Here is a 15,998-nt window from a genome sequence, read left to right as displayed (position 1 = left end):
CCTGAGCCACACCGGCCCTCTTGCGCCATTGCTTGGTTTTTAGGTTCATCCACTGCGAACCAAGCATCGGAGGTTTTCACACGCAACACAGCCAATTAACTTCTATAGTTTCCACTTTTTGTCCAATAATTTTTAGGATTTGTAGTTCTTTTATTATTTGCTCGTGGAGGTGCTGCCTTGCCCCTTGGCAGTGGTGGTCGTGGTGGTGCTGGAGGCAGAAGAAGGCGAAGAGAAGAAATGAAGAGAAGGGTTTTGTTGGGAGTAAAGAGGGTAGTTTGGGTATTACAAGTTAGTAAGGGTAAAATGGGGTTTTTGAAAATTTGAACATGTCCACGTCATCAGATAATGGAGTTTTCTAACAATAGGGTACGGTTGATAGCAAGTTTAAAAAGCAGGGGAGGGGAAAGTCGTTTTTCAAAACTTAGAGACTGGGTTGATATTAGGAAAAGTTAGAGGGGAGGGGATGATATTTTCCCAAACTAAAATCTACGACTTACCAAAACCAAACCAAACCCTCGTCTTCTCCAGCGGAGAAGCAAAGAAACTCCAACGGCTGCTTCTCACTCTCCTTTCCTCTCTGTCTCTTCTTCCTCTTCTTGCTTTCTTCAGGCCGGCGATTGCAGTGGTGCTTCTTGCTTTCTTCAGTCCGGCGATTGCAACGGTGCACTTGCAGCGGCAGATTACTTCAGGTATTTTCCTGAAACCTTTTTCCCTCCATTCTTCTCCATCTCTGAGTTTCAAGTTGAGGAGTGTTTTTGGGTTTTAATACACTGCATATCTGGTCAGAGTTCAAAAATCTTTCCTCCCCTCCCTAATTCTCAGTTGTGTCTGCTATTACGTTCAGCAACAATGGATAAAAGCCTAGAGACACCTTGGGTCCATACGTCGTACTCACGTTGATTCCTGCATTCAAACTCTACGATCCCACGCATCTCTGTTTTCCATAGCTGTTTATTTCATTCAGCTATGTTGCTGAAACCATCCAGAATGTTTTGTATGCCTTTTAAATAATTCTGAGATTTTTCGTGACATTTTTCTCTATTTTTGAGCTTCTGGAAGCATAGTCAGTTTCTTTTAACTGTAACTTATCCGATGGTGTGCATTACTACAGCAAACGATTTTCCTGGATTAACTGTAACTCAATATGTGCTTCGGTTTTAGCATAAATGGTCAGCTAGCTGGACCTTTTTTTTTTTGTTGCAGTACTGGAGTGAAAGCATCTTACATTCAGCCTAGGTGCCATTCTAGACTCCGTGCCCACCAATATAATAAGGAACAAGAGAAGTCCACTCGATCACTCTATGATTTATTAACTATACTCTTTAGTCTCATATGGCTAAACTCCCCCCTCTCCCCATTAGGGCAAGCTAAAAACTCTTCCAGTATAATTGTTTAGATTCTTGGCTTGTTTGTGTTAAGCTAGTGTCCCACCCAAATTGCAGCCCAGAGGCTCTCAATTAGCTTGGGTGCTTTCTTGGCCACATCAGTAAATGCTATTATTATGTTTATTAGGTGTACATGTCTGTTGCATAGTGAATATATGCCCGTATTTTTGCTCCGGATTTTTACAGAGCAACCGTATTATACATGTATTAAACACGTACTGTATTATTGCCGCACCGTATTATTATGCCGAATTTTTTGAAAAGTATTATTGCCGTACAGCCCGTTTGACTGCCGTACGTATCCGTTCCCGTGTTATTGCCATTCCCGAACTTACTAACTATGGCCCTAACTGCTGCACTGCACACTTTAAGGAATTGGAGAGAAATCCACCTATACATGTACATATAGACCAGGATCCTCTGCAGTACCGGCGGAGCGACGGTGCACATCCGACGGCACAGCAGAGGCCAGGTGGCACACATGGCACACATGGCCTCCGCTGTGCCGCCGGATGTGCACCGCCGCCCCGCCGGTGCTGTAGAGGATTTTAATACATGTACATATTCCGTCAAGAAAGGAAGAAACACAACATTATATCCAACAGACTAAAAACCCCAAGTCAGTCCCTGCTATTCACCATCAACATACTACATGTACGACATGAAGAGAGGAAAATAGGACTAATTCAGGTAAGAGACCCCAAGTCAGTCCCTGCTCTTCACTTTTCAAACTTCTCTTCTTGCTTAAACCCATCAATGGCGGCGGCGGGAAACTATCCCAGAAATTAGAAGTATCAGAAACTTGGGGCTGGGCTGAGTTTGTAGGGAAAACTGGAACGATGAAAGCCCTAGCTTTCCTTGAAAGAAGATAAATTCTCGCTGTTCCCTTGCTTCTCTTGCTAAAACCTCTTTGTGTGTGTCTCACAGATTGCTTCGGGACCGACCATGTCAGCAATGGATAAGAAGATTGATGCCACAGAAAAGGAGGTAAGCCGAGTCCATTCCATCCTGACTAACTGCCATCTCTCTGTTATTAAAGGATGCCTTTAATGTTTAATCCTGATTCTCCACCACGCTTGTATTCTCATCTGCCGAGTGAGTTAGCTTGTTTACAGTTCTTCAATTTCACATTTAGGCGGTTCCGGACATCTTGGGGTGGATTTTATAGTGAGGTTTCTGCTTGTAATTTATCAACATGATTTGAACTTCGTCTACTTATGAATATATGGGCCTTATTAAAGTTTACGTATTGGATAAATTGAATGGTTGCTGAGTATAAAGGCCCAGGATTTTGATTCTTTGGGCTCAGTAGAAAATGTGAAATCTCTGGGCAAACCATGATACTAGTTAGCGTGCAGGAGCCTATGAACCTTGACCTTGAACTGCAAGTCTCTTCTCACTTGTATATATTTGAGGTATCTAATAAACTGTCCAAGATTAAATTTTGTCCATATGCACACATTGATGCACAATGATGATATGAAAACTGGTTTATTCAAATATGATTGCGTTACAACTTAAAAGTCTAGCACTTAGAATTTGTTTGCCTCCTGTTTGGGAAGTACTAATTCTGTGTATGAATTGCTTGTTCTGTTTGTCAATAATGCCACTTGCTACTAGTGGTTTTAGCTCAATAATGCGTTTTATTATCAGTTTTTTTTTTTTTTTTTTGATGAAGATGTTTCTTCGGTTGGTATTTATAAATTTTATTGGGAGAGGGTCACTTTTTTATTTTTATATTTTGAAATTGATTTCCTCCCCAACTATTTTTCCTGTTTTAATTCCTGTTCACCAACTTTAATGTGGTTAGGTTCTTGCCGAAATTGTAAAGTGGACCCAAAAGCAGGGTATGAAGGGAGCCAAAGGGGGCTGGAAAGAGTTTTTGGATTTCTATGATGAAAGGCTTGGTTCTAGCCTAAGTGATCCTTCACGAAGGACAGTGGATACATTGGCTGCATTTCTGAAGACATTTACAAATGATGAAGATTTAAAGGTACACTAACAAAATGAAGAGTCACACTTTGGGATGCATTTTTGTTCATGGGGTTGTTCCATTTTCAATAATACATTCTTGATTGCAGTTTTTGGCTAAAGTTATGCAGTGCCATTCAAACCGTAAAGCAGTCGTGGAGCTTTCTAAGAGCTCTCCAGACCTTGAGTCCCCTCAACAGGTATGATTTAGACAGAACTTCCTCAGTCGTAGTCAATAGGCATCTGTAGATTCATCATGCATATTTGGCGTCTAATCAGATAATTTTTGTTATACATGATGCCAAAGGTGTCAAGCTTAGGTTTTCACTATGCCACCATTTAATTGTCGTTTCCCCTCCCCCCCCCCCCCCCCAATGCCAAAAAAAAAATTCATCTATTGTTATTCTATTTTAACTTCTATACTTGCAATGCAGAAGCTGGTCTGCCTGACTCTTGAACATCCACAGTACCCATTAAATTATTCATTCCCATTCCATAGTGAGGTTTGGTACTGGCTCTAATTCCTGATTCTCCTTGTCATTATGTATTCTGTTTATCTTTTTCATCAAAGATTATATATAGGATTGCTTACCTGCACTCTTTGGGTCAATTGTACTATTACTTCTGTTGTCTGCGTTGCTGAACCTATTCAATACTCCCTTGTATTGGGTAACATTTCATGCTGTGAAGCTAAATTGAATTACCATCTATGCACATGAAATTGAAAGCTAACTTATAGAATTGGATAATAAGTAGGATTAGAAAATGCACCTCATTAATCAATATCCACTTTGAGACTAATGGTGGTGGTGGTAGAACAGATGTTTCCCCAACATAGATTAAACATTATAGTCATAATTATACAGGCTTTACAATGGTAGTGCATTACAGTTCTCTCTCTCTCTCTCTCTCTGTGTCGCTATAGGAAAAGATAGACTGGTTTACTAAATCATATTTATTCTGATTTTAAAATAATCTAAATTTGAGTGCATAAGTTTTTACTCTTATTTTGGTTGATAGCCTCCATATTTGGAGCCATCATCAAAAGTTTTATTGATGAAGAAAAGAAGGCTCTCTATACTATACAGGCCAAGCAAACCTATACAAAAATAAATAAATAAAGAAAAAGATATTATATCAGTTAGCTTTTTTGTTTGTTTGTAACCAAGAGCAGGTAACAAACAAAATTTGTAAACATACTTTTTTCCCCCTCAGCAAAATTGGTTTTAACTTTTGACATAAGGGTAAATGATGTAATTTCACATAAAATAGGATGTAGTGCCTAAAATGATTAAAGATCCAGGAAATTGATCATGCTGCTGTGCATGATGCTTCTTGTTCTTGCTCGTCACCAGTACGTGTAACTTTGCAAGTGCCGGGCTCTCTCTCTCTCTCGATTGGTTGGTGGCGATTCTCCAGATTAGTGAGGAAAGAATGAGTTATGCAGGCAGATCAGATTCTGGTAGTGGTGATGCTGGTGGTTCCTCTACGATCCAATTGGGATGATACCGATTGCAGAAGAACCTGCTAGGTCCCACAAAGGGGGCGGCCAAGAATCGGTCTCTGTGGAGATCATTTTGTGGTTTATCGATGGACGATCATCAATTTCCCCAAAGTGAAAGCTAGGGCACTATAGAGCCATTACGTTGAGGTTGGTGGATACGACTATCGTCTCCTCGTATACCCAAAAGGAGACTCTCTAGCCCTTCCTGGTTACTTATCCATCTACCTCCAAATCATGGATCCTTGAGGTTCCTATTCTTCTCCATCATTAACCACTTCGACGGGGCCAAGTCCATTCGGAGGGACTCGTGGCATTGATTCTCAAACAAGAAGACATCTCCTGGTTGGTGCAATTCACCCCTTCTTTCACAATTCTTGATTCCAAAGCTGGTTCCTCTTCAATAACAATTGTTCTTTTGAATCCATTTCCTTCTCTGTGTTAGCAATAATTGTCATGCTCAGTTGTTGTCATCGGTCTAGGTTCGGATATATTGGGAAATTCATTTGGAAGGTTCATAATTCAGTCTTTCTAAGGAGATGATCGAAACTCAGAAGATAATAAGCCATGTTTTCCCTGCTGGGGAATGTAATCTTCGCATTAGTGTTTACAAGAGCTCTATCTGGGGTTGAGTATCTCAACGTGTCTGGAGAGCAAGGAAACCGAGAAGTTTGTTGTTCCCAACCAGAGCTGTTGGTGTTTGTTCCAAATGTTGGTATTAAACCAGAAACCTGACCACATGCACAGCAACTCGTATGGGCACTTTGCGGCGAATAAAAGAGTGGGGGCAACACTAGTCTTGGTTGGAATGATTACATGAAGATGTCGGACTTTAATGGGATGGAGGAGTCGTTTCTTGTCGATGATATTGCTGTATTTGGCACATCATTCCATTTGATTAAGGAGTCCAATAATGATGCAACCCCGGGTTCCAAAACCCTGCTTTTGGATTGTTATGAGCCCACAAGAATGTTAAATAACTCAAGTTAAGAGTACAGTGGCAATTTCATTATTTTCAGGTACGCTCAGGACCCATTTTGGTAAAGCACACATACGTTAGGACTGAACCGTAATCAAAATTGAAGAAAAGGAGTAATCTGGTAATTATTATGGCTTATAACAGAAATAACCTTAACAAATAAGGGCTGTTTAGTAAATTAGGAAGAACCAGCCTGATACAGTTACATGCCAGATATATTAGAAGTTGTTTTATTTGTGATTTTATTCCTTTGATAGAGTCGTAACCCGTAGGAGTTGGATTGTGGAATCTGATTCAAAATCCACTTAGTGTTTGAGTTTGAGTTAACTTTTGTTTTCAGTAGGATTATGACTTCTTTGTTTGATTCTATAACACAGCATGTAAGCCAACAAGTATGGGGGTCTCCAAACCTTTTTTACTGATAATGGTATTTTGTTAATCAGCTTTCATGTGTTGATACCTCCAACAGAATGGGGTGGCTGAATGAAAAATTACCATCTATAGAAACTATAAGAAGCCTGTTGTTTGGCATGTGTGTCCCTAAGAGTCTTAAGACTTTTTGTCCTGATGCTCTTCTTGCTGCCACCTTGATTAACCATATGCCTTCCAGTATTCTTGGCCTTACTAATAATAGGTTTGTCTCCAAGGATGTTACCTTCTATGAGTCTGTTCCTTTTTTCTTTCCCTCCAACCTACCTCTTCACGGGGAGAGTGGGTGTGACAGTAAAGAGGTGGTTGATCATCACCTGTCGTATTCCTCCCTTTCTCTATGATGTGGGGAAACCTAGGGATGTGCCCACATCGAAACCAGGGCGAGTTGGTATAGAAGGGGAATCTAGCCTTGAGGGGTGTGACAAGTAGTAGGAGGTGCTATTATACAAAAGAGAGGAAACCTGCTAACAGTCATCTTCAAATCCACTTCCTCTGCCTGTCATTCCTAAGTCAGGTAACACTTCTTTCTCCTATGAGTTAGATCTCCCCATTGCTGTTTGGAAATGAATAAGAACTTGTACTAACCCTATGTAAGTACCGCGGTCCTCGGATGGGGGGTTCCTTGCCCTTATGGTGACAAAATCGTCTTTGATGAACAACGACGTATCATTTCGATACATCATCATGGGGATTGGGATCATGCTTCATAAAAAAAATGGACCCAATGGGTGTTGCCCTATCTGGGGTGAGTGGAAATGGGTTACGTGATTCCGTGTGGTCTGGTCAGAGATTGGGTAAGTGATCAGGTTACGAGCGTGGAAAGGTATTAGCACCCCATCTCGCCCGGTTAAACCGGTCTTTTTACTAGATGCAAGGTTTCGAAAATTCTTCCTTAATAATGCGTCATATACCAACATGCAAGACTAAGTTATGATGCACTAAACATGACCAAGAAAGGAAAAAATTAATTACTATGTACACTAAAATGAACTACTTTAATGGTCTACATTGTGCCAAAAATAATAAGAAGGAAAGAGACAGATACCTATCAAGCAATAAAAGAAATGAATGAAAATGTACTTAATGCGAAATATGCAATATCCCACGGCTCAGGTGGAGACAGATGATCAGCTTGCCTCTCTCTTGTCGGAGAGTAAGGATTATATGAGATGGGTTTCATTACTCAGACTTCGGGTAGAGCAATAGCTGTATAAGGGATCCTCGTTATCTGTATACAGACAAAATAACGGTTGGGAGAGATAATTAGTAGGATCACTTCTTAGGCAGGGTAATCGAAGGATCTACCCGTGGCTTTGGAGAATCCTCACTCAAAATCACTCAAAAATGGTTTCAAAGAGGGAAAAAGGGTTGAAAACGGGGCTGGGACCCTCTCCGTCACTCTATTTCTTCATCTTTTGGGGGAGGGGGAACCCTCCTATTTATAGGGTTACCCCGCAATGGATGACGTCACAAGGCTGACATTTGTCCTTTTTTGTGGTGCTATGTGATTTTGCGGCACCGTGGAACCCCTTCCAGGGCGTCATGGTAACCTCACACGGCTCCACGCTTAAGGCATGACATCACCCACGTGATTTTGGGCTCCTCATGGGCCTTTTTTAGGCTTTCAGGGGTTTTTCTGGGTTTTTTCCTCCCTTTTGACTCTTCATAAAAATTTTTGTTGGGGCTTCGTCCCCCTACACCCTCGGCAGGGGGGCCGCTGCCCCCCTACAACCCCCACGGCCCGTTAACTGGCTAGCAGGATCACCGTGGTCGGGGAAGGTGAGCAGTACCTCCTTCAGCATTTGGTAAAGGGTCTTATAAGTCATTTTTAGGAATGTCAGGATAATTTGGCTTAGATATAGGGGCAAGAGTCCTTCTTGAGAGAGATACCAATGTCTGTCCGTGTCCTGTTGTCATCATCGCCGGGGGTGACAAAATTCAGTGTTTACACCCTATAGCCAAGTTTGTTTCGTATGATGCAATCTCTTCTATAGGTCTTGCTTATTCAGCTGCTCTTTCCTTAACTCCTATTCCCAAGAATGTCAATGAGTCTATGGCTAGTTCCAAGTGGAAGGAGGATATGAGTAAGGAGATTGATGTAGATTGAAATATGGAGAAAAAAAGACCAAACATTGTTCATGGTACTCTTCACGTGAACAGTGTCACAGCCCATATTTGTCTTGTGTGGGGATGCTTTTTAGAAGATCTTGTGGGCCCATCACGTGAAGAAAGATCATATCCTACTGTTGCCGAAGTTAGTTTCTATTTTTAGGTTTAGAATGTTTATTTTATTTCATTTAGGTAGCTTCTAAATTTAGTTAGTTTCTATTTTTGTTTCCTTGTTTGTTTAGAAGGCTGGATCGTATAAAGCCTTAGTAGTTTCTATTTTCCATTAGTTTCTATATTCCTACTTTCTTTTTTATTTTAGGAAGTTTCTATTTTCTTATTTTTTTTGTAAGCTTGCCTAAGCTATAAAATGGCACCCATTGTATGAAAGAGTCACCAATTGATTAATGAAATTTACAAGTAATACTTGCCTCCAATTCTGAGAAAGAATTTGCCTTTCAACAGCTGAGATAGCTGTGGGTGAGAGACCCAAGGTTGAGATACACCCTACTCCCCCTCCTATTCCTATCCCTCTTTCTATCTATCCTTCTAATTTCCTTTTTTGTTCTTCCAATCGACCCGTACTGTTGCTGCCATCTTGTGACTGCAACAAACTGCTGCTGGAGAACTCTCTGAAGACTTGAATCAATCCACAATCATCACCTAGTACTGCTGCACCTGCGATCTCAGTTCTGCCCAGAATCTGCTGCAAACTTCAGACATCAATAATTTCACAACCAGCCATTGGAATTTGGCTGATATTTGGAGCACAAACCACCCTTTCCTAGGCCTTCACTCGATCCTACTTTGGAGCCGTTCATATTGCTGGTTTTGTCCTTATTCACTAAGTTACTAATTCTGATCTAGTTTCTATTTTGGTGTTCTGCTGCAACTATTATCAATCCTACTGTAGAGTGGTTCGTAGTTGAACTCCTTCTACATTAAAGATGAGGGCTCTTGAGAAGAACTGTACCTACGATCTTGTTGATCTTCCAGAAGGAAGGGTACTAGTAAATTGCAAATGGGTCTACTTGATCAAATACCGATCAGATGGTACCATTGAAGGATATAAGTCTAGGTTGGGAGCCAAGGGATATAGTCAAGTATATGGAATTGATTATCAGGAGACATTTGCTCTAGTGGCTAAGCACAACTCGATAAAAGTCTATTTATCAATGGCTGCCAACTGGGACTGGCCACTATATCAGATGTGCAGAATTTATTTCTCTATGGTTACTTGGTAGAGGAAGCGTATATGCAAGTTCCCTACAACTGAAGATAAAGTGTGCCGCCTTAAGAAAGCTTTTTATGGTTTTAAATAGTTTCCAAAGGCTTGGTTTGAGAGGTAGAGATAGGCTATTCTGAAGAATGAGTACACCCAAAGTCAGGCTGATCATACACTCATTCGTCAAGGTAGTGGTAAACTGGTAATATCACATCCTTAATTGTCTATGTGGATGATAATGTAGTAACTGGGAATAACCGAGAGGAAATAAAGAGACTCAAATCCTACTTATCTCATAAGTTTGAGATTAAAGATCTTGATCCCTTGAAATACTTCTTGGAAATTGAAGTGCCAAGATAAAAAAAAAAGGGCATAAATATCTGTCAAAGAAAGTTTGTGTTGGACCTTCTGAAGTAGACAAGGGTGTTGGGTTGTAAACCCGCCGACTCACCTATTGATCAAAATCATAAACTAGGTGTTGACAGTGGATACCCTCTAATTGATGCAGGGAAGTATCAGAGATTGGTGGGGAAGCTGATCTATCTCTCCCTTACTCGTCCAGTTATTGCTTAGTCAGTTCATGTATGCGCCTAAGAGTGGGCATTTAGATAAGTGTATCGTATTCTTAGATACCATAGTTATCAAGGCAGGAAGGTGACCACAGTGTTTTAGAGGGTCAAAATTCAAGGCGACATTGCCATGGCGGCAAGACGCGCGCCCAAGGCGTCCAAGGCGACCAAGGGGCCTGGACGCCATGGCAATGCCTTGATAACTATGTTAGGTACTTGAAGTCCAGTCCAGGAAAAGGACTGTTGTTTACTAGACATGACCACTCGATAATTGAGGGGGTACATAGATGCTGATTGGGCAGGCTCTGCTGCCAAAATAAAGGTCTACACCAGAATATTACACCTATGTAGGTGGGAACCTGGTTACCTGGAGCAATAAAAAGCAATCTGTGGTGGCTAGATCAAGTATAAAGTCAGAATTGAGAGCCATTGCACATGAAGTTTGTGAACTCCTATGGTTGAAGAAACTAGTTCAAGAATTGGGGTTTGAGACTAAGGGCTCCATGCGGTTTTATTGCGACTACAAGGCGGCCATTAGTGTAGCTCATAATCGTGTGCAACATGATTGTACAAAACATGTTGAAGTTGATCGACACTTCATCAAGGAAAAAAATTGACTTCAGTTACATTTGCACTCCATTTGTGAAGACAAGGAATCGGTTAGTTGATGTGTTAACCAAAGGAATCAACTCACTGCAGTTCCATACCCTCTGTGCAAGCTTGGGCTTGTATGACATTTATTCTTCAGGTTGAAGGGAAGTGTTAGAAGTACATATTGTGAGGCTAGAATGGTAATAAGCACATATGTGTGTTACATGTTAGTAAAGGGGCATTTATGTAATCTTACTTTTTTTTTAATCTCACATGTCAGTGAATATATGGGAGAGGTATCGACCTAAGCTCCCCAACTCTTTTCTGCGCAACCTCTTCTCTGCCGTCCTCTTTCTCCCTCTTTTTCTCTTTGCTTCTTGACTACTAAAGTTGCTTTAGCATACTATGAGTGCGAACTGTATTATGATATGAAGGTTGTGGCATGTGTTGCTGACATTATTTATGGAAAACTTATGCTCATCATATTCACAGATTTCTACTATGGAAATATCATCCATAATATTTTTTAGCTACGCACAATCTGCTTTTCCTATTTTGAAACATTGAGAGTTTCTGTTCATTTTCTTTTTCCCCTCCCCCCTCCCCCCAAAAAAAAGCTCATACTTTGATACAATTACATTGTAAAAAATGCCCCTCCTCTCTCTCACTTCATTTTTTTATTGTTTCCTCCTTCAATGGTGAAACAGGAATGGGTGGTTACAAAGCTTGGTAAAAGTTCAAAAGCCTTGAAGTCCAATGCAATGGCTGCTATTGATTGTGAGATGGTTCTTTGTGAAGATGGTACAGAAGCCGTAGTGAAAGTATGTGTTGTGGATCACAATTTGGAGGTAGGGACTTTCTGGCATTTAAATATTCAAATAACTGCTTTGACGATTTTGGGTAACCTTTGTTAGGTCTATTGTAGGGATCAATTATATCACTTTTTCTGTTTAAATTGGTATAAATATTCTTGGGGAATGTTTCAGGTCAAACTTAATGAACTTGTGAACCCAAATAAGGCTGTTGCTGATTATAGAACTGATATTACTGGAATCTCTGCAAAGGATTTGTGCGGAATTAATTGTTCACTGGCAGATGTACAGGTGATATCGCGTTGTTGTTGAAGTTTCTTGATTCATTTGTTCTTTTATTTCCTTGCTCTGACCAGATATGGGATATTATGTAGGAATCATTGAAGAAGCTACTGTCAGGCGGGACTATTTTAGTTGGCCACAGTTTGAGTAATGATCTACGGGGTATTCTATGGACTTTGCTCGAGTATTAATTATATTTCTATTTCATGAGTTTGTTGGATGACTTTGATTATTAGACTTTTTTGTGCTATTCCCAATTTCTGCTTTAGTCTCTACTACTAGAACTTTACTTTTTGGCTTTCTCTTTTACAGCACTAAAGTTGTATCATGCAAGAATAATTGACACATCTTTTATATTCAAAATTCTGGATGGACCCAGAAAGCCTTCTTTGAAAGATTTGTGTAAGGCAAGTCTCTGAGACATTGTTTACTGCAACTCCGACATTATCATTTTCTCATGCAGCTTACTTTCTACTTTCTAGCTGTTTAAGCACTATGCAGTTTTTGAAGCTTTTTCTTCATTTAGGCTGATACATTTTAATCTATTGAATGTTAATCTGAATGGGAAGCATTTGTATGCCGAGTTATTACCACCCATGCTGTCTCACCTCTTGGAAAATTTTAACCAATTAACAGATCTGCTGACCTATAACTAGAAATCTTTGAACTTTGATTAACTAACTGGTGATTCCAGATTTAGTTGGTGCCTTCTATTTCCTTCTATGATACGCTGAGTACCACTTGTAATACATTTGAATTGATTGATTTATATTTATATCATGCATGCACTTACCAGTTGTAAAAAAAAAAAAAAAGCTGTAATATCTCATCCTTCCCTTGAGTTTTACAGTGACATCTTTGCCATCCTGTGAAACAATAATAGAGTTTAAACTGTACTTTCAATTTCAATATCTTGGTCAAAAACCATATTTATCCCCTCCTATATCTGATAATGACCGTTGGCTTGTTTTTTTTTTTTGGGAGGAATACCATATGCATATTTGGATGATGAATTTGGTAGCTTTAGCTGTTGTCATTTGCATCCAATTTGGGTTTCACTCTCACTTCTCTCATTGAAACTCTGAACTCATCCTCCTTTCTCTCATGGCACAGCTTTTTCCCCAAGGATCCACTATCAAGAGATAGCTAAGCATTTTCATTTTTCATTTTTTTAATGAAAAATAGTTTAATAATTCTATAAAATCAAAAAAAGGTGAAATTAGTGATCTAATGGCAGATTGAAGCAAATGACCAGATTATGGTGAGCAGATGGAAGTCTGCATGGAAATTCCTTGATCTTCTTATTCATGGTGGACGCACATGAAAGGGAGAAGCTTGTTATTCACAATTGTATTTGACTAAACAAGTGATGCCAAAAAGGGTTTTACAAATACAGATTGTTAAAAAGTGTCATGGATTATGGGCTTGTCAAGGCATAGGTAATTAGAGCCATTGCCAGTTCTGTAATGCGAGTTGATGCATGGTGGTATAAATTTAGGTTAAAAGAAGAATAATTTCAGAAAAAGAAGAAAAGGATAAATAAAAAGAATAAAAAAAATATAAGATAATGAACCATTAATGAATTAGTCCTTAGTTTATTATCTAGATGTGTAAATGATTATAACCATGTTGGATGCATAATTCTCTTTACCTTTAAATCTTTGACAGTCTGTGTTGGGCCATGAACTTCGAAAGGAGGGTGCTCCACATAATTGTCTAGATGATGCATGTGCTGCAATGAAACTAGTTCTTGCCAAGATAGAGCATGGATTTGAACATGCTATAGTGTTTCCCCACAAAGATGTAAGTCGGAAATGCAATAGTTCTTATCTTTTGTCTACCCAATGATCGTCCTTGCTAATTCAAGTTGGCTCTTTGAAATTATAGGTACCTGAAACTGAACAGGACAAGCTGCTTCTTCACGCAATACCAGTTGATGTTCCTAAGGAAGGATTGCTGAACATATTTCCAAAGGAATTCAAAATAGAATTTAAGGTTGTGTATATCTTATGGATGTAAATCTTTTAATTTGAGAATTCAAAACTTGGCATTACCATTTGAAAGATGCCTTATGTGTGTCACATGCCTGGGTATTTGGAGGACCCTGAAACGGGGTGGTTATCAAGATCTTCTATGTCAAAAATATACTATTACGCTCCCAACATTGGAAATTTTATTGACCACTACCATTAGTATTGTTGAGGGTTTAGAAGTGAGACCGTGGAGCAAGATCCTCATATTTATATGTGCACTCACATACACAAACATACAGATTCTAGGTTGCCCTGTTATTCGTAAGTTCAAAATCTAACAAATTGATTTTTCATAGAAGTTCTGAGTGCAATGCTGAAATTTCTGCTGGCAGGCAAAAGAAAATGCTCGAGGACGAAAATACTCTGTATTTGCCATTTTTAAAAATCGACAGAAGGCAAATGAAGCATTTGAAAGACTTCAAGGAGACGAACAGCAGGTATATATGCATCATCAGGATTTTCTCTAATCTGATTTCTGATTCTATGCAAGTGGTTGTTTCATGGAAGAGTGTCTCGGTCATGATGCCTCCTTATAGATGCATATTACTATAAGAGACTGTTTTCCCTTATTAAGCAACTTTCGAATTTCCTTAAAAATATGCAGGTATAGTCAAGTTGTCTGACTTAACTGTTGTGATAATATGGAAGAGGTCAATCCTTGCCACAATTTTGAGAACAGCCTCCTATGGGTTTGGGCGTGTAATGGAGAAAACTTGTATCTTTTAATCCATAACCCCACCCTCCTCCTTTTAATTTATATGGAACAGTTGCAATGTTAGCGATAGTTTGTTTAAGATCAGAACTCAGTTGTCTGCACAATACCATAATCTATATTTCCTACTTCCTTATCTGGTTTACTCCAATTCAAGCATAAATGCAAATTTCCACAAATGATAGGGGAACTTGGAGAAAGAATGCTTGCTGTGATCATGAACTACAGAGTTGTAACTCTTTTTCTTTTCTTGGTTTCTCCTCTGACAGGATTCAGGTGGACGGCCCCAGAAACTTGTTACGATTCAGCTTAGCACAGGACTAACAGCCAATCTCTATGTCCGTAAGATGGTATGTGCTGGTTCCCCTGACCAATCTACTTCTTTGGAGAAGAAGTTAGCCAAAGTCGAAGAGCTCATCAATAAGTCCAAGAAGCGGAAGACAGATATGGTAATCACAGAGGAACTGGCAGAGCCAAAGACAAACTCAGATCAGTGTACTAATCATGTCAAAGAGATAAAAAGATTGAAACAGGAACTGTGCCAGAAGGATGATGAAATTCAGAACATGCAGAAGATACTCTCTGCTCTTACAAGGAAACATGGGCTTTGAAATTTATGTGCATGGATAGATTAGAATACCTTTTTTATATTGATGATTTTATCTTTATAATCTATGTGGCAGAGTAAGTTAGCATCCAAAACAGTGAAAGCTTTAAGCTTAGACACCTTACACGATTACCAGGCCTTGATCATTTGCCTACACGGGCATTTTTGGTAGGGAAAAGGTTAGTCTAGTGTTTGGATGTGGCTACGACATGTTTTGCTGTAATTTCAGTGTGTTAACTTCTTCACATTAGCATATGTTGGACGTTTCTGCAATCGAAGACATCATTAACCCGATGTTATGATCAAAATAATATCCTTTACTGAGTGTTCATGAAGCATCAATGATGAAGCATAGAAGACCCAATAAACAGTGGTAGCAGATGCCAAAAATAGTTAGTACTAAGGTTTTAGTATTCATTCCATGAGGCATCAATGATGAAGCATAGAAGACCCTATAAACAGTGATAGCAGAGAAAAAAATAGTTAGTACCAAGGTTTTAGTATTCATTCACGATTCATGTTTCATTTTATTTGGGCTTTGGGGAGGGAGGTTGGGTAAAAATGGCCCCGAGGTCATTGCATGCACTGTTTGCAGCTTGCATTTTTAGGTGTACAAATTTCTAGTGGTTAAATGCGTAAGTAGGATCCTTCATGGTTTTGAACTTGGTGGAAATGAACTTGTCAATCAACTAGTCATGTTTGAAATTTCTAGACTAATGTGGCTTCAAAAAATACAAAGAAAGAGTCCTATAAATGGTAGACCATGTGGTTGATGCATGTATAAATTTAACAT

At 39.4% G+C, this 15,998-nt stretch overlaps 1 protein-coding gene across 1 annotated transcript; it reads left to right on the top strand.

Moving 5' to 3' along the window:
- The first annotated feature begins 2,302 nt into the window (after positions 1 to 2,302).
- On the top strand, positions 2,303 to 15,265 carry LOC122652850 (small RNA degrading nuclease 1-like). The gene is made up of 12 exons (XM_043846729.1): positions 2,303 to 2,372; positions 3,196 to 3,378; positions 3,467 to 3,556; positions 3,791 to 3,859; positions 11,467 to 11,607; positions 11,746 to 11,862; positions 11,946 to 12,015; positions 12,166 to 12,260; positions 13,522 to 13,656; positions 13,741 to 13,848; positions 14,219 to 14,323; positions 14,868 to 15,265. Exons 1-12 carry the CDS (start codon positions 2,331 to 2,333, stop codon positions 15,207 to 15,209), a joined length of 1,497 nt encoding a protein of 498 aa, XP_043702664.1. The 5' UTR covers positions 2,303 to 2,330; the 3' UTR covers positions 15,210 to 15,265.
- The last annotated feature ends 733 nt before the right edge of the window (positions 15,266 to 15,998 follow it).

This window comes from Telopea speciosissima, chromosome 2, assembly GCF_018873765.1.
Source record: "Telopea speciosissima isolate NSW1024214 ecotype Mountain lineage chromosome 2, Tspe_v1, whole genome shotgun sequence".
Lineage (NCBI taxonomy): Eukaryota > Viridiplantae > Streptophyta > Magnoliopsida > Proteales > Proteaceae > Telopea > Telopea speciosissima.
This window is presented reverse-complemented; position numbering and strand designations above follow the sequence as displayed.